Below are 19,905 nucleotides of genomic sequence, written 5' to 3'. Positions count from 1 at the left end.
CAATTCTTACTTGAGCTACCAGAGCTGGCACCCTAACCATCAGAAAAAAAGTGATAGTAAAAGGACAGATGGTTAGGGCAGCCAGAATGGTAAGCGAAAGTCAAGATTTTCTAAAAGAAATGGAGTTCATTAAAGGTATGTTCATTAATCGTGGATATCCTGTTGAATTGTGTGATTCCATTATGGAGGAAGTGAAATGTAAGAGGTTTAGTGGTGTTTATAAGGCAATTTTAACCCATGATTACTATGATGGAGGGGTGCAAGTAAATACAGTTATTGGAGAAGTAAAAATAACAAAAAATGAAATTGATGTTAATACCAGTGTGGGGGAAACATTGTATTTTATCACTACATACAATTATGACGTGGATCACATAGTGGGAATAATAAATAAAAATTGGAAGTTATTAAAATTGGATAGTAACGTATGGAGAAAATTGAACCCCCCCCCAAAAAATCGTATATAGGAAAGGGAAGTCTTTTAAACAATTGCTTGAGTCAGCTGCAAACTCCAGTTGGGAGAATGTTAATTCACACAGGAGTAAAGGGAATTTTAGGTGTGGTAGATGTAATGTTTGTAAATATATTCTTGTTACAGGTGATAAAATTATTATTGAGGGAGAGGTTATTGGTATACATGGCCATTTTGATTGTCATGTTAAAAATGTTGTATATATGGCTAAATGTGAAGGTTGTCTGGCCTTTTATATAGTGAAAACCTGTAGGATGTTCAGGGATAGAGTTAGCGAACACATCCTGGATATTAGGCACATGAAAAATACTAATGCCCTAGTTAGGCACATAGAGCAACATCCAGAGCACAGACTTCGATTTTGTATAATACAGCAAATAAAAAAGGATGGTTAGGGTGCAGAATTGGATGTGCATCTTGATATTTGTGAAATGAGATGGCAATTGGCATTAAATGCTACAGTATTTCCATGAATTAATGATAGCATAAGCATATTGTCCCTATTAAAATTAAAACACATCTTGGGTTGAAAATGTTATTTATAAAAAGATTTTAAGAAAGTTTTTTTATTTCTTATTGTTATGGAATGGTGTTTTCCAGAAAGAATTTTTAAAAATTGTTTAACATTTCTTAACAAAATTCGTGAAAGTTAATTATATATTTTTTATATGATTAACTATTATTGTTGTTTTTTAGACATATTATTTTATGTAATTTAAGAACATTGGGTGTCAGTGTTTAGTTGATTGTATATGAAAATGTTTATTTTACATTTACATTTTGTGTATTTAACACATTTTGATATGTAACACAGTATTGTGTAGATGGATTGAAAGTATAGTTTTTTTACTTCGAAGGGTTAATGAAGTTAGATTTAGGATATGCCTGTTAGATTGAGCTTTGTCTGATAGGGTAATTGAAGGGGTGGGATGTATTTGTTGTAGTGTATGAGTGTATATAACATCAATGGAGTGGTTAAATGTGTTCATATTCTGAAGAGGTCTGTCTAATAAAGACGAAACCTAGGTCAAATTTGTGTATCTTGTCTGTATATTTGACTGTACCGTCTCTGGTCAACAGGGTCCTTCCTGGTGTTTTCTGTCAACTTGTTATGAATGGTGTACTCCTTGTCCACAATAATTCCTTAAGCTAAAGCAAAAATATAATAGAGGAAAAGCATTTTCACTGCATATCTATGTTAATGCATCGCAAGTGGGGAAAATACTGAGTACTTAATGTTTATCAGCATCACCCAGTACCTCTTCTATTTAGCAATACCCTCTGCTGTTATAATCTCCTGTTGTACCTCGCCCCCTGTTTTTCACCTCATCAGTATGCCTGCAATTAGATGTTTAATATCAAAATCCTTTATCCTTCATCTGAAGTAGGATCTTAAACCTGCTTAGCTGTGCACACTATTTACAGCTTACAATTTGTGCTATGGTACTGTCCCATCTAATTAAGTTTAAACTTGAATTTTCGACTACCTCTTCCTCTTTGGAGGCAGGGCAGCCAGCAAGAGAGGGACTTAACTGTTTCTCTTCCCTAGTTGCTTCTTTTAATCATTTCTTTTTCAGTACGTAGGTGGGGTTTTCTTTAATTTTCTATTTCCTTGTAATTGTTATTTGACAGCGACATTACTTATCATAATACTTCTTTTTTTTAAACAATTTTTATTCAATTTTAACAGTAAAATAATCATTCACAAAGGTACAATAGAAAAGCTGTGTATTAATACAAGAAAATAACCAAACAGAAAAATGTACAACTAAAGTATTTACATCGTGTCTATTAAAAACAGTTTACCATACCACTATAAAACAGTTAATATTGTCTCTAATTAGTATGTAAATTCATGTCTAATAAGCTTTTTAATTTGGACCACAGATTGTATGAAACAAAGTTCAGATTGTTCTTGATTTAATAGTCATCAATTCCAATTGACATAACTCAGTAAGAACATTTTTAAATCCTAAGATCAAAGGGGGGAGTTTCAGCTTTCCAGTTTATGGTTATTTTTCTAGCAACTACTAATATTGACCTTAATAATGGATATTTAACTTTTTTAGTACACTTAGGAATTGATGTGTTGAAATCAAAGATTTAGATAAGACAAACTTATCAGAAAAAAGGGCTTGAAGAAAACTATTAATATTTTCCCAGTATTGTTTCAGAGCTACATGGTCATAAAACGTATGGGACCAAGTCTGCTTTGGTATCCATTTTACATCTCCAACATAATACCCTTTTCTTACCGATCAGTTCTAGTTTATGAGGTGTATAGAAAATCCTATACATAAATTTCCAAGAAAATAGTCTCCATCTGAGCGAAGAGGTAGTCAACTGAGATGATTCCAAAATTATTTTATCATCAGAAGGAGGATCATTATTTATTAGGGGAAATAATTTCAGTAGTTGCCTAAGTTGCATTTAGTTTCACCTCTGATTATTTTATATATTTTTGAAAGCTTACATTCATTAAATGAGCTCTGTTGAGTAAGCATGACCAACAAATGTATTAATTTGAGAACAGATGGTCTTGTGCTTAATGGAAATGAATTAATTTTATCAGTCATAAATTGTCTGTATGATTGTAGCTGTAACCGTGAATCTTTATTGAAATCATATCTAATTGTTAGATATCCTAAATAAGTTAGTTCAACCCCAGCTAAGAACTGAGACCAGTATATAAGATTTGTATCCTTAAGCAGAATCATATTAGCAGGGTTTGAAGTGGTAATATGTTTTGTGTAAGCAATAGGAAATGAGATAAATATCCAGTTTTTATAATTTATATTTCTATAGATAAAGTTTTGAAATTCCTTCAGTAGGAGTGACCTATAATAAGGAAAGTTTTTTTGGACGCTTATTCATTATAAAATAATTTTTAAAACCCAGATGGATTGTTTAAAACTAATAGTTTATCAAAATTAGATAATTCTTCAATGTTAAAGCAAAGAACTTCTTGAAAGCTTTTCCATTTGGATGAAAATTGTTCATTGATTAACAGAGAGAGAAGCTTTTGATCACAGAAGAAATAGAATATATTTCTATATTAGGGAAACCTATTAGTCCTGAGGACCAGTCCCTCATATGATGCATAAGAGCTACTCTTGGTTTGTTTGGAAACCATAAGAATTTCTGAAACATTGAGTTGAGTTATTTTATTAATGCTTTGGGAGGTGTTAATGATGTGGATTGTATAATATAAAATATTTTAGGTAAAATGATCATTTTAATAATCGTGCGTCTCTCTTCCATTATAAACATAGGTTTTTCCATCTGTGAGATATCTAATAGAAGATAAGCAAATTTTATAATTTAAATTTATTATATCATTTATATTGTTGGCTAATAGTATTCCTATATAGGTTAAACTGTCTTTTTTAACCAAATAGTTAATACATTTTCTGTCCCAATAGCTAGTATTTGAATTAATGGAGAGTATTCTTGTTTTATTATCATTAAAAATTAAACCAGATTTCTTTTGTAAATTTTCCATGATGTCAAAAATAGCATGAACTGTTTCATTAGTTCCTTTTAACAGTAAGAAGAATGTAATCAGCAAACAATTGTAGTTTGGAAGTCACGTCAGAGTTTAAAACCTTCAATATCTGGATTCATCCTTATATGATTTGCTAGGGGTTCCATAATGAGTGTGAAAAGTAGAGGAGAAAGAGGACAGCCTTGCTTAGTCCCTTTAAGTATTTGGATATTTTGAGAGATATAATAGCCAATTTTTATGTATGTTTGACATCCACTGTAAAGGTGAGTAATGAGTTGTGTAAAGTTATTAGAGAAATGTAATGTTTCTAAAGTATAGAAAAGATACTCCTAGTGTACAGAGTCAAATGCACAATTTATATCCAAACTGAGCAGTGTTAAATTTTACTTGAGTTAAAGGCAAAATCTATTACAGTTAATACTCTCTTAATACTATTGTATGTGTTTCTATTTAGAATAAAACCTGTTTGATCTTCAATTAAGAATGGAAGACATTTCTTCAATCTGTTAGCATAAATAGTTTAAATATTTTGTAATCTATGTTTAATAGAGAGATTGGCCTACGTGAGGAACACCTAGTAGGATTAGGATCTTTATCTGTCCTCAGTATAGGTGTGATAAGTGTATTTCCAAGACATTAATTAGATCTTGACAATGGGTAAAGACTTGGTGCAGTAAAATCAGAGCTTCTTTAGGTAGTATTTTATAGATTTTAAGACTAATTCCATCATTACCTGGGGCCTTATTTTGTTTTAAGGTATTAATTTGATGTTTGATTTCCAGCATTGAGATCAGTATATCTAAAGTCTAAATCTGCATTTCTGTTAGTTTTTTTTTTGGTTTATTTTTTAATGAAAGATCTTACATGTTTTTTTAGAGTCTAACATAATTACATTTTGATTAATTTTATTAAAGTAATCTCTGAATTCCATTAAGATATCACCTATTTAAGTTACATTTTTCTTTTTTTAGCCGAATACATCTCTTTACTGTGATTGTTTACGAAGTCTCTTAGTCTTGATTGGCAAATTATTTAATGACTTAAGATTGGTTGAGAACTTCATAAATGTAAATCTTTCTAGGTTAATCATGGTCTTGTGTTTCAAAATTTCTAAATATTTGCTATTCAAAGTATTGACTTCTTCAATCTTATAGATTTTATTTTTTTGATTGTATAATTTTAACTTGTCTTGTAGAGATCATTTAATTCCTTGTCCCATTTTTTTATTTCTATACCAAGATATAATTTTCCCATAAAGGTAAGCTTTTAAGGCATCCCAAACATAAATATCTGAGGTATCATCAGTAATGTTAAACAAACAAAATTGTGTGGCTGTCCAAAATATATACCAAGAATACAAAACCAGGAGAGCCGCTGAGTAGAATGCAGTTACTGAAATTCTTCCAACTCAAAAACGAAAGTGACGCCGTCAACGTTCATTAACGCTTTTATTAAACAAAATCCACATGCGTTTTCGTCCCTTACTGCAGGACTTCATCAGATAGTAATATTAATATCAGTAATATTAAGCTTAATAAAATTTTGTGCTTCAGAAGTAGTGGTCTTTAAAGTCTCATAAGGTAGTTAATTAGGCTGGGATTATTTTAATTTGAATACAATAGTTTGGATTAATTAATATCTCAAAGGATATAGAATTATGATGCGATAATGGACAAGAAAGTACCTTAACTTTACTAAGATTGTTTATTAACTGATTAGAAACATAAACCTCATCAATTCTAGGATATGTACCATGCCTTTGTGAGAAGTGTGTGTAAAAATAGAATCCGGTTCAGAAAAATCATAAATGTCTTTGGTGTGGTATGTATCTGCAAATTCACTCAAGTTCCTGGCTGAGAGTGATATTCTCCTTTTATTAGAGGGCAGTAGCATGTTTATCATTTGATATACAATTAAAATCTCCTGTCAAAATAATGTCCTTCAGATAATTCTACTATTTAAGTGTTATAACTGTATGAATTCCAATCCCAGGAATCCAGTAGATAATAAAGTATATATTTTCCTATTAAGTTCTAATCATCATCTTCTTTCGTCTTTTTCCTGGATAGGGGTCACCACAGCGGATCACCTGCCCACTCATGATTGGCAGTGGAGTTTTTACGGTGTTGTGTTAACAGTTTGGCACCCAACCTTCTGCAGAAGGCACACACACATCTAGGGCCAATTTAGAGTGCCCAATCCACCTACAGCATGTCTTTGGGATGTGGGAGGAAACAAGTGCACCTGGAGGAAACCCACGCAACCACAGGGAGGACATGCAGACTTCACACAGAAGGCACTCCATCCAAGGATCGAACAGGAGAACCCCTTGCTGTGAGGCGGCAGTGTTAACTGCTGCACCACCGCAGCCTGTAACTGCAAAATATACCTTTATCATCATTATATGCATGTAATATTTTAGTAAAAGGAAGAGTTTTATTCCATAGTATTGCTACACCCCTTTTCTTCTGATGATGATGAGAACTGGATAACACTGAATAATTTTTATTATGAAATTTATTTGTCGTCTTTTAGAAGATGTTTCTTGTAAAAATACAACATTAAATTTGAAAAGTTTCAGATATTTATATAAACTTACCATTCTGCACCTGTTGTCTAATCCATTGATATTAATAGAAATACATTTTAAAAAGGACATAGAAGTAATGTTTAAGCTTACTTGAGTGATGACCAGTAGCTTGTTATATAAGTACAGGATTTGTAGTATTTATTTTGTTAAATCTATAGTACAAACAATATAAAACAGCAGTGTAAACCAAATTTGTATGAAATATACAGCAACTGAAAACATGTAACAACTATGTACAGTAAAACTAGTATTCTATAAACCATTAACCCATTCATGGAGTTCAAAGAAACTCCCAACTTAAACAGTAATCCTGTTTAAGTTAAGTTAACCACCCTACTACAAACAATAGCGATCTACTGCCCTACCACAAACCCAAAAAGAAAGAATTGTCCCCCTTATAACAAGACAAGAAAATAAATGAGTCCCATGCATCATAATATTCCCATATAATATGAACAAGTATTATGACTCTTCAAAAGCAAGACAGTCTGTTTACTAACTATAGTTGTTAAATTGCAAGTCAACTAGAGTAAATTTGTACTTGAATATATATTGCAAAATTGAAATTCAATCAAACATATATAGTATATGTAAGTTTATAACTTCCTTTTCTCTGTTTAAACTTATCTGTCAACTTCTATAACAGAACTTGATATAATAAGCAATCAAGAGGATATTACGACATATCTGTTACAGTACACAGTAGGGATAGAAGAACTGTAGGATGCAAAGGGATAAATGTTGGGTTAATACGTCTGCAGGATTTTCACTAAACATCCACATGGGACAAAATCATTAGATGTATAAATGTATATAGGAAACTTATCGTAATACTTCTTGAATATTTCCCTGCATTTTCTTCTCCTGTAACTACTCCCAGAAACTTACTTTCTTTAGTCAGAAGCAAGTTTTGTCCCCGTTTCATTGATAATGTCTTGCAACTTTTGCTTGTACTATTATAAAACTTTGCATCCCCAGAATATATGCTGTCAGTCACCCTTTTGCCTTCCATTACATGTCCAGCAATGTTTCACTGCAGCAGTTATATTCTCTTCAACTTCACTGGTTTGTAGAAGTATTTGTTGTTGTTCTTTACTTTACGTCCTTCCGTGGAATCATGCAGATGCATTTGCCATGGTGTTCCAGATATCTCCTTAAACAGTCCCCTATTCTTTCTGCATACTTTTTACTTATTTTTTATTTTATTTTACAGTTCTTTTGTTTACCGGGTTGGTCTGACTGGGTTTAATCAAAACATAATTTCCATTTTTATAGTGCAGTAAGACATCATTATGAATTTTTAGTAGCACTACAATAACTGAATTCTTGTAGGCAAGATGGCAGTTGTCTTAAGCCTAACCACAAAGGTAGAGTGTCCACTTTTTAATGCCATTATTTGAATATTTGTTTCTTGCTTTTTTAATGAAAGTTGCTGTTTTATATATATTTTTATTTACTAGCTTGTTTGCAATTGCAGTTTCTGAGCTTTGAAGACTGTCTATACATTTGTTTTCTTAGCAGTTTGCTCTTGTTTATGTAAATCTTTTTATGTTTTACTTTTTTTTCCACCTCTTTCAGGCTGCATTGGAAGACTATCTTCCTGATTCAGAGAATCCTGAGGTCGGCAGCCTGATGGCTGTGTTGGCTGTTATTGGAGGAATAGACAGCCGACTACGTTTGGGTGGTCAGGTGACGCATGAAGAGTTCGGAGAGGGCACAGTTACACGCATCACTCCAAAGGGGAAGATCACTGTACAGTTTCATGACATGAGAACAAGCAGAGTTTGTCCTCTGAATCAGTTAAAACCAGTAAGAGGAGTTTGATTGTTTTTATGTCTTCATTTCTGTGTCACTGTTATGATTTTTAACCAGAAGTAATACTGGGTACGTAGTCTTCAATTCAAGAGGAATTCTTAAGACTGCCAGTTAATGTTTTGAGAGGGAAATGTTAAGTTGCTTTGTAGGTAGTATAGACTGTTTTCTCAAACTTGTAATTGAATCATTCCTAGCAAAAATTGTTTTCAGCGATCATATCTGCTGTATGCTTATGTGGTACTTTACAGTTAGTGCTAGTCATGTGATCCATCTGAGCTTGCTGTGTTGACCCTGATGCATGTAATGATAGATTCTTTAGACTTAACTTCAAGTCCTCATTTTTCATTCCATACACATTGAGGATGACTTTATAGATTTGATGTGCTTTTTTACTACAGGTGTTGGTGTCCTTGGAGTTGCAGTGTAATAGTAGGGAGTTGTAAGAACATGACACCAACATGTTGGAGTGCATGTTGGGGGGGGGGCTCTTCTTGCAAAAAAATATTTTCTCCATTGTTTAAATACTGACTTTGTGAGAAGGAGAGTTTCATTTTAGGGTCTAGATGTGTGCAAGGAAGTGTTTCTGACTTGTGTGAAAATAATTCTGGATTTTAATGCAGTGTATGTAATTACTGCAAGTTCACTTAAAAAATCTTTATTAAATTCTTACATTCTAAACAGTATTATAGACACATTAATAACATTTTTCATTATCATGCATTATACATATATGTTTTTAACAATTGTCATTCACTCCAGCATTACACAAATTGCTTATTTCCTGCTTCCCTGAAACCTCACTCTTCCTCCTGAACATGATTCTTTGTGTATTATTCTCACAGATTGCGTGTATTTCTAAATAATGTGCTTCTTTACTTTTCTAAAGATCCTACCTGCAGAAGCTGTGTCTCTAAGTAGCATTTTAAGATTGAGGGCTGCATATTATATGTTGTGAGGTTCTGTTTGTGTCTTACAGTAGGAATTTATATTTATATTTATATATATATGTGTATATATATATATATATATATATATATATACACATTTGTGTGCGTATGTATGTATGTGTATATATATATATATATATATATATATATATATATGGATTCACTTTAGAAGCTCAAAATACTGAAATGTCGAAAGTCAGTATTTCGAGCCCTTTCGTGCTTCTGAGGTTCCGCTGTGGTTACGGATTCAGGTAAGTGTGTGTATTTTAAGGGTTTTGTGTAGGGGCTGTGGTGTGTGTTAGTATGTTTTGTTGCTGTGATGTGTGTCTGTGCGAGCAGAATGTAGTTTGTGTGTAGTGCGACCTCGGAGTTAGAATATATAAATAGGGGGGGTGTGGGAGGCGCAGCCCCCCCCCACATGGGGGCGGTGCAGGGGGGCTTGCCCCCCTGCTTTTAAGTAGTAGAGAGCTTGTGTGTGTGTGTGTGTGTGTGTGTGCACTAGAAGCATGAAATTCAAAATCTCCGGTATGCGAGATTTTTAATTTTGCGGTTCTGTGTTTTCGTGGTTTAAAAAATTTTACTTTATAGCTTTGAAATACTGAATTTCGATATTTCTGTATTTTGAGGATATAAAGTAAATCCATATATATATATATATATATATATATATATATATATATATATATATATATATACACATACACACACACGCTCACACATAATATATTTTTTATTTTATATTTTTATTTTATTAAACTTTTCATCTGATTGGTTTCAAATGTGTTTATTAGATATTCACAAAGAAATGTGTATATTTATATGTGCAAGGTCGTATTTTTCAGTATTTAAATTATATGGGTTTTATGTTCTAACACAGAGTTTGAGCTTGTTGGTTTCTATGGTGATGTTAGTTTTATTGCTGACTTTGGGTTTGTTTTGAAGAAGTCCTTTATATTGTGGATGAAAGCATTTAATAAAAACATTTTGTGGGCATTGGTTTGCACTCTTCCAGTACATTTTGTTCTGTGGTTTGTTTTTCTTTTTGCTTTTGATCCTACCTGCAGTTCTTTTGTCTCCATTACCAGTATTCAATAATTCAGTTACATATCTGCGGTGGTGGTGCTGCGGTAGCGTTGTCGCCTCACAGTAAGATGCTGATCGGTTCGACTCAGCTAGCGCGTCTTCTTCATGGAGACATACGTGAATGGGTGTACCTTCGTTGAAGGTTGTGCGTTAGGGCTGGCAACTCAACACGTAAAAATCAACTGCCAATCATTAGCGGACCGGAGTTCCGCTGTGGCGACCCCTAACCGGGAAAAGCCGAAAGACACAACAACAAAAATAATTCAGTTACATCAGTTACAGTGGGTTTAGATTTTTATTTCCATTTTCTAGTAGTTTCTTTTTTGACAGCCAGTAGGATTACGCTTAGTAAGCCCCTACTATGTCTAGATAATTCAGAGTTTATATCCCAGCTCAAAAGAATCATTTCCTTAGTTGCAGTCATTCATCCTTCAGGTAAGACGTTAAACTGAGGTCCTATCTGCTTGAGTTGGTGGTATCTATCAAAACAAGAGTATAAGAAGTTCCCCAGTGCCCTGGCTAAATGCCACCTGGTAGTAGAAATACCACTGAGTCTCCTCTGAAAAGAGGCCACTAGACTTGTGCGACTACACTGGTCAACAAAGAATAAATAATTAAAATTCTGTTGCCCAATATTTCTGACAAAGTACTCTGCAGAGAATTTTTCAAATATGCAGTCATATTAGTTTTCCGGAAAATCATGTTCCCAGTTGCATCTCTTTCACATGGCACTTCCAGCAATTGCTGCCTATCTGAGGAAAAATTCTCTGAAGTCTGACTGGGGTATAAAATACCTTTGCAAACAATTCCAAGCACAAAAATCCTGAACCTTCTGTATTTTGTTGCATACTTGGAAGCCATACATTTGTTCTCCCATTGCCGTCTTGTAAATTGCTTTTTCAGTCTTTTCTGACTTCCTCTGATTGATTCTTAGTTATTTTGCAGTATTTTGTATGCCCTATGAATTATCTCTTTTTAACAGCAGCCTCTGTTGTAGACTCAAGTAAAAACTCCATCAGAGCTGAGCTTTCACTTCCCTATACCCTTTTCTTTGCTAATATTCTGTTGTCATTCCCTAGTTGAGAAGGCAGTCTCTCAACTTCTGCTTGGCCATATCCCACTCTAGTTCATTTCTCTCTAGTTATTTGTTTCTAATACTATGGTTCCTTTGCATTATATTTCCATTTCTTCATAGTTCATAATTTAGTACTAAGCTAACTGCCCTTGCGAGCCATTTTAAGCCTAGCCAATTATCTCTTGTGAGACTCAAACCCTTCACCTTGTGTTTGTAAGGCAAACACCTTAGCCATTAAGCCACCCTCCTAGTTATTTGCTTCTAATAGCATGGTTTCTTTGCTAATTTTTCCAGTAAAATCCATCCCCTGTTGCCTATTTTCTGTGCTGCTATTTGCTGTTTCTGCCTGTTCACTTGTTGGCCTCTTCCAGTATGATATACATGTTTGATACGGTTTGCTTCACAGTAATATGCTGTGATAAAAACTGTACCACAGCTGTATACAGTGTTTTGATGTCAACTTTGGATCTAGAGTCTTCGTGCTGCATTTTTTTGACATCAGAAAAAGATTATAGAGTGAAATGAAAGTAGTAATACATTTTTTTTTTAACTTTTACTTTGTTTTGTGGGTCCTCTCTTGGCAGTGACTGAGAATTCTTTAAGGACCTTTTCCTTGGCACATTTTTTTCAGGCTTCATTTTAACGGGCTTTTCCCATTGTCATTTTGTGACGGCGTGTACTGAGACAAAGAAGGTATGCCTGTCCTTTTGCTCCGAAGTTATTTCCTAATGCATGCACTGTTCAAACAACAATCCTACCTTATGTTGTAAATAAAATTCCCCACATCCAGTAGTGAAAGAAAACGAAGCATAAATCCCTGTTAAGTACTTGAAAAGGGAGATAAGAAATGTATCTACTTCAATGTGTGTATGTAGCTAGGCATCTTATGGCCCTTGTGATTGTTTGCCTAGTGTTGTTCCCATGCTCTTGTGTTCCAATTCAAGATCTGATGATGTCGATTTTCATTCTATCTTCAACTATTGGGTTTGGATCCAACTTGGCCATTACTAAAGCTCATGATGACCAAAAATCTCTCAAGCTTCTCCTTAACTGTAATGCACCAACCCCTAACATACCTCAGATCTCATTTGCCGCTTTTCCTGAAAAGACATGGTCAGCCTTAACTCTCAAGTTTCTCTAAAGATTTAAAGATAACTGCAGTTTTTCTCATAAATCTCTTCATATATATATCCCTTTTTACATTGCTGTAATTCTTGCTTGCCCTTGGTGATCCGTTTTCCATTTCTTACTGTCTTTCTTAAATGCTAGTGTAACTCTTATTACCATTGTTGTTTTCTTCTTTACTTTAGCTTAAAGAAAAACAAAACTTTTCTTCTTTACTGTTTTTTCCTTTTAGTCACCATTATTTGTTTTACATTTGTTGACCAGGTTTGTCTTTCTGAGCTCGATAGCCCTTTTTCAGCAGAGGCCCGAGGAGAAAGGCTCCAAATAACACATGTTCATATATATATATATATATATATATATATATATATATATATATATATATATATATATATATATAATGACAGTAAATAAGTATATAGCATTAATGATATGTACAGACGAAAAACATTCAGATATGTACAGCAAAATGCATTTTTGTAAATAAAAAAAATTCATAATATTATATGTACAATAAAAACAAATCCAAACCAACAAACTAAATACCAAACAGGACAGCTTGCTGTAAATCCCCACACACGTTTATTTCATAAGTGCTTTCGTGCAAGTCCAATACCTGCACTTCTTCAGACAAATTGCAATCCCCGAATCCAGTACTTATATACAGTTATAATTCAAATTAATTACTTACAAAATTGATATAAATTATTTAAAGATACACATCACTATTTTATAATTATTTTATAATAAAATAGGAATATTAAACCATTCAAAAACCTTTACCTAAGAAACTGTATCAGAAGCACAATAAATACTGCTAGGTTTAATATTCCTATTTTATTGTAAAATAATTATAAAATAATGATGTGTATCTTTAAATAATTGATATAAATTTAGTAAGTAATTTGAATTATAATTTTATATAAGTACTGGATTCTGGGATTGCAATTTGTCTGAGGAAGTCCAGGCATTGGACTTGCACAAAAGCGCTTACGAAATTAACGTGTGTGGGGATTTTACGGCAAGCTGTCCTGTTTGGTATATAATATGTACAATAGTCTGAGGTTTCGAATGTTGAATAGTTAAAAAAAAACAAAAAAAACCCACAAAATCAATACATACAATAAATTACAATACTTGAATACTTGCAGTGTTTAAACCGTACATGGCCTATGTATTTATTTAGTACATGCTTAGTTAGGGATTATTGTAGCGTAGGTCGATACAGAAAGAAGGGTAAATAGAATTGTGGTGAGAATTGATATATCGGTGGATTGACAGAAGAGTGAGAGATATGCATATTGATAATATGGAATTTGATGTTGATTATGTATGAGAAAGGCACAAATTGCCTCTTTCAGATGCTCATACTCTGTGCATTTACTGCTTGGGCCCTCAACATCTACAGGAGGATTGTTCTATATGTAAGAATTTCAATCCCGGTGCTCTTGTGGATAGAAAAAAAACAAACTCATTCTCAAAGCTTTATTGCCATATTCTTTTGGTGAGGCTATCTGTGGGCTAAATCCCCCAAAATTAAAGCAAAGGAGTTAACTAAATCTCCTAAGCCTTCTGCTTCTTTGACTCCATCTTCAGAACAGTCAAGGAAGAGATCAAGGTCAGATCTGAAAGCTTCTCAAAGTCCCTCATCTTCAGATCCAAAGAAGAAAAAATTAGTGGAGCCTAGTCCTCGGATCCGACAGAGAAAACCCATGGATCCAAGTAGTGCAGATCCGATAACGTCTCCTAGGACTAGGTATTTCCCTTTATATGATCCAGTGCCTTCCAGGGTTCCCTCCCCTTTTTTGGAGAGCAAACGATCCAAGTCACCTTTCCTTGCCTCGATTCTTTTGTCCAGAAGTTTGACTGAGGAAGATGTGGACAAAATGATGAGTAAGTTTCTCTCTGGGCAGATTCAGATGGGTGTTTTACCAGCTCCTACTCCCTCAAGTTAGGAGGCCCATCCATCTACCACACCACCACTTCTTGCTACTTCCTCTGGTGTCTTCAGAGTCCCTGGATCTTACCATTTTGCGTCCATCTGGCTTGGATCAGAAGATAGCTTTATCTTCAGATCAGAAGCTAACTCTGAGTGCACTGGCTCTGACATCTTCTGATCCTGATTACTCTCGAAGCTGAAACTTCCTTGTTGAATCCGAGTGGTTGGAGTCGACTCCAAGGGTTTAGGAGATGTCTCTGTGCCTTGGTGCTTCAAACCTGGACAGCTCAGCTCCGACTTCTTCCCCAGGAAGATTGCTTTCTGGGTAGAGGGAGACAGTGGTTCAAAAGCCAGCCTTCTCGGAACTAAGATCTTCTCTCCAGAGCGGTCTGCATTTGAGGTACTGGAATGTTTTTTTCTGCTTCGACAGGATGGATGGCGCCAAACCCCTTGGATCTTCAATGTAGTTCCCTGCTGTCTCTCCACTTGGAGCCACATCATTCTACACCACAGGAGCAGCCTGCTGAAGATTCCCCCAGACTACCCAGAAAGGGTTTCACAATCTCTTTCGACACTTCACTGGAGCATCCCCACCTAGGAAGTCCCTAGGAAGAGAAAGTGTAAGAGGAGGCACTTGGACTCTACATAAGAGCCAGTCACTGAGGATACTGATTTCAGTGAGGGAGAAGGGGTCCCTGTGATCACTTTTGGAAAACGTCTCATTTGGAGACATCCTTGAAACCGTAAAGCTTGAGCAGTGGTTAGACCTCCAGCAACCCTTTGCCAGAGGCATCAGTATTTCTGTGGAGGCCTTTGGAGCTGGCCCATCTACCTCCTGGGTTTACTCCACCCATTGATCATTGATTTGATCTCCTGACGGGTGTGGAAGCAGCCTGACAAAGTTGATCTAATCCCTATGAGACCAGATCGGATTCTGGCTCCTCCTGTCGGGAAAGAATTTTGGAGTAAGGGGGTGCCGTGGATGCCATGCTCATGGCAGCAGCCACCAAAATGGAACTTGCTGAATAAAGATCCTCTGTTCAGCCCTCCAGCAAGGGAGTCTGGGGTGATGGGCAGGTTTGGGAAGATTGTCTATGCATCAGGGACCTTTACTCTTAGGTAACTGAACTGTTTGGCAGATTTTACTGGGTTACAAAGGGATTTGATCAAGAGCTTTCAAAATCTCGTCCAAGGACCATTTCTGCTGAGGCTCAGTCATCTGTGGCCTCTCATTTGGCGACCCTCCTGTCAATGTCGAATTCATCCATGAGGTTTATTTCACATGCAGCTGAAGGTGCCTTAGAGAAAGCAGGTTCAGGCATATCCATCAGGAGGCATGCCTGGATGCACATACGTGATTTTGCGGAGGCTTTCAAGTCCTCATTTGTCAGTGCACCTTTGACAGCAGCTTGTTGTTTGGCCCAAAAGTGGAGGACACATTATCCAGGTGTGAGAAGGATGGAAAGACTATGTCTGCAGTAGGCGTACATGTTTCTACTCCTCAAAGATCTTTTTCTAGGTATCAACAAGGTGGTCGGAAAATGTGGTTCATGAAATCCTAGGCCCTTTCCAAGATGCATGTGGACAAAGTTCCCCTAGGGGCAAATGGGGGAACCCTAATAAATGACGCCACCATCATTGGCAGAGACAGCCCACAAAACCAAGGGTCTGGAGATTCTTTCTCTGATGGACTGTATCAGTGCTTTTGAAAGGAGGCCCGATTGTCCCCCTCTGGAGGCAGTCTGGGGTTGATTATCCTTGCACTAGAGAGCCTGGGTGTATATCAGAAGCTCGAACTTTCAAAAGTTCGAGTCTCATATGGTCTACACCATATGAGCGAACTTTTGAAAGCTCAAAAGTTTCAACGGAGATTGCCGTAGGAAATATTTCCCTTTACTTCACTGCAGTGCCATCTCGGAGTTGATATATTTAAGTAGTGGGGGGTGCAGGGAGGCTTGCCCCCCTACTCAGAGCGTTCAGGTAGGTTTGTTTTGTTTTTGTTTATTTTTGTTATATGTTCGATGTTTTAAAACTTTGCTCATATGATGTCGATCATATGAGCGTCGAAGTTTTAAAACTTTGAGCATATAATGTAGACCCGAGAGTCTGGTTATATATAACTAGAGATACTTGGGTGCAGGGGATTATTTCTAGAGGCTGTATAATTCCCTTTTCCCTCCCACCCCCATCTGTATGCAAAATTCACAAAGTATCCTTCCGAGGAAGTCCTTATTTTAAGGATAAAAGCGTTTAAGTATTTAATTATTTGCCATTAAAAATTGTGGATTTTACTGCCGTGGATTCCTCGAATCATTGTCTTGTCTTGGATTAGTTTTGTGCTGTGTTTTATTTAGGTTTTGGTGCCCGCCCCTGCTGGCTTTCCAGTGTTTGTGTTTTTCATGCATACTGTCATATAAAAATGACAATCCAGAAGGTATTTCTGCTTCAAACTGGGCGCCAGTCACTATCAGTTCAGTGCACTGCCCTTTGACCACACCATAGCCCCTAGGGTGTTTAACAAATGTATAGCAGTGGTGGCAGCTCACTTGAGACTGCAGGTATTCTAGGTGTTTCCATATAGGTTTATAGGTAGATACTATTGGCCCTAGGACCTATGTAAGCCTAGCCAAAAAGGTACCCTGGCGTTCGCCACCCAAGAATGATTTTACTTAATTTTTTTCTCCTTACTGTTTGCAATTGTCAAGGCGATAGTGAGCCCTTCATCTACTCCTTTCCCACTTAAAACAAAAATTGTTTAAAAGAATGTTTTTAATATAGCTCAAACTTACCCAGCAGCAAAAATAGCTCGCACTGTCTAAGCACTCTGTGAACAAGACAAACCAGCCTGATCTTTGACCTGACACAAAGCAGAAAGTAAATCAATAAATAATCTTAAACAGCAACCTATGAAGAATTGTCTGCTGGAAGCAGTTTTCGTACAGTGGAACGACTGCTGAGTCATAGTATTTCATCTCTGCAGTTTCATCAAACAGAAACGTAATGACCAATGGCTTTAATTACACTGGTTTACAAAACTACTTTGCTGATATTTAGATGACTGGCTCATTGCTGCCCTGACCAGACATCTACTAACAAGAGCAAGGGATCAGATACTTCAGATTTGTTCTTGTATGGGGATAACCATAAAATCTGATTGTCCTTTTCATTCTTCCTCACTGATGGGTTATGGGTCCGACCGTCAGACAGATCTGGTTCGGCTGCATTCTTTCAGACTTGGATCCTATTTTCATGCTCCTTCTACTCATAATGCCCTGTACTGTCCCTAACTCCTCAGACCTTGTTTGCTGCCTTCATGTAAAGATGGCAGAGTTTGGTCTTGGGCTCATAAAAGTTTATTGTTAAACGCTTTTAGTTTTCAAAGTGTTTTTATACTTAGAATTTGTTTTTCTAAATTTTTGTTACCTCCCTCTACCTGATCGTTTTAGAAAAACAATTAGGTGCCTTTTATTTTTCTCTGAACTACCCGTCCCCTTTTTCTCGTGCTTTGGCACTACTTACTTCAAAGGAGGATTTATAGTGTATGCTTTTGAGTTTGTTATAGTGCAGTGTACGATACTAGACGTTTATAGAAGGTATTCCAGTTATAGTTATAGTGGTATATATATTTTAGTGAAATGTTTTTCTTGAAGTTTTCTTAGGATTTCTTCTAGTATTACACTACATTGTGATTGAAGTGTTTTCTTGCTTGCTGGTGTGTGAGTACTGTTAAGTGTTTTTTTACATTTTTTTATGAGTAGTACTGTTAATGATGTCTGACTAACCTTCCATATTCAAACATTACAAAACACAAACGAAACCCAACCCAGGGTATCACTCTGAACAAAAAGAAAGAGATCCCAGCAACAAGCTAAAATCACACTCCAGCTTTATTTTTTACAGACAATATCCAACGACTAAGCACTTTCGCCAAATAGTTTGGCTTCTTCAGAGTATAAATAAATAAATACATACATACATACATATGTTTCTATAAATTATTACAATATCTTAAGTAGTAAAATTTCTAAAAATCATTACTAAAATTCATCCAAACCTAATATTGATCGTCTCTGTTTTAACCATCAATTAATCTTGAAGAAATAGGTTTCGTAATATGTATATATGTATAAAAACACAGGCTGTATCTACTCTCATGAGATGTTGTGGCCATATATATTTCACATTAAGTATTATAATAAACTATTTGAACTATCTGATAGTGAAATATTGTCCCCTTGTCATTGCTCTATATTTCAGTATTGAAGTAAACGAGACTCCCTCGTTTAAACCTGGTGGTTGTGTGGCATTGAGCCTCAATTGCCACGTAAGCTCTTTAGTTTCCACCAGGAGTTTATCATCACCTCCCCTGTCACTAGTTAAAACTCTATTACAAAAAAAATTTCATGAAATTAGGGCAAACTTTAGTATGTCCAAAAAGTGCATTGTGTTTGTTTCCTGTTTTTATAGCTCTCAGATGTTCTCCTATTCTGTCTTTAAGTCTACGAATGGTTTTACCCACATAAAACGCTTGGCAGCTGATACATGTTGCCACATATGCCAGCATGGTTGTGCTACAACTACATTTTCCTGGGCATGGAAGAGTGTAATCATGTCCTTGAATAACCACATAGGGCCCGTCATTAATGTAGCGACAATATTTACACATTCCACATTTGTGCATAAGTGACTTGTGTCATCTTGATCTTCTTGCTTCCAATATATTTTTGATATTTTTGTAATATTTTGTAAATATTATATTGTAAAATTGTAATTTATAGAAATGTTTGTATGTATTTATTTATTTATATATATACTTTTTAACAAGGGGTTACTTGTTGTGCATACAGTTTATTGTTTTTAGGAGGCACTGAGTAAGCAACATTTAGATACGTAGGTATGTGAACATTTAAATCCAAGGTTTATGATTGGTTTATAAATTAATTGATGTTACTATTTAAATGGTCAGATTTCATTGTCCAATGACTCTGAAAAAGCCAAACTATTGGCAAAAACGCTTAGTCGTTTGATATTGTCTGTAAAAAATAAAGCCGGAGTATGATTTTCGCTTGTTGCTGGGATCTCTTTCTTTTTGTTCATATTCAAACATTGTTCTTGTGGGCACAAGATTCCACAATGTGATGCCCACAACAAATGAATTTTTAATTTAGGACCTGACATTTGCAGTCAGACTGTGATATTTGCTCATCTTTTAATCCTATAGCCGATCGAAAACATAAGCTTATTTTAAAGGGACTTCTTCCATCTTCATCTACATCTCTAAGGGCTCAAACCCCTTCCAAGCACTTATCTGGCTTGTCTGACAGTAAGAAGCACCCTAACAAGGCCTCAAGAGC

General features: G+C 35.4%; 1 protein-coding gene across 1 annotated transcript in view; it reads left to right on the top strand.

Moving 5' to 3' along the window:
* HERC2 (HECT and RLD domain containing E3 ubiquitin protein ligase 2) overlaps positions 1–19,905 on the top strand; it is a gene marked incomplete in the record, with an annotated part of 3,551,743 nt that overhangs the window by 1,856,745 nt on the left and 1,675,093 nt on the right. Inside the window, 1 exon segment of the mRNA XM_044072055.1 lies at positions 8,146–8,376. Within this exon segment, the coding sequence (XP_043927990.1) occupies positions 8,146–8,376 (231 nt within the window).

Source organism: Protopterus annectens, chromosome 5.part0 (assembly GCF_019279795.1).
Source record: "Protopterus annectens isolate FY-2018-M chromosome 5.part0, PAN1.0, whole genome shotgun sequence".
Taxonomy (NCBI): Eukaryota; Metazoa; Chordata; order Ceratodontiformes; family Protopteridae; genus Protopterus; species Protopterus annectens.
This window is presented reverse-complemented; position numbering and strand designations above follow the sequence as displayed.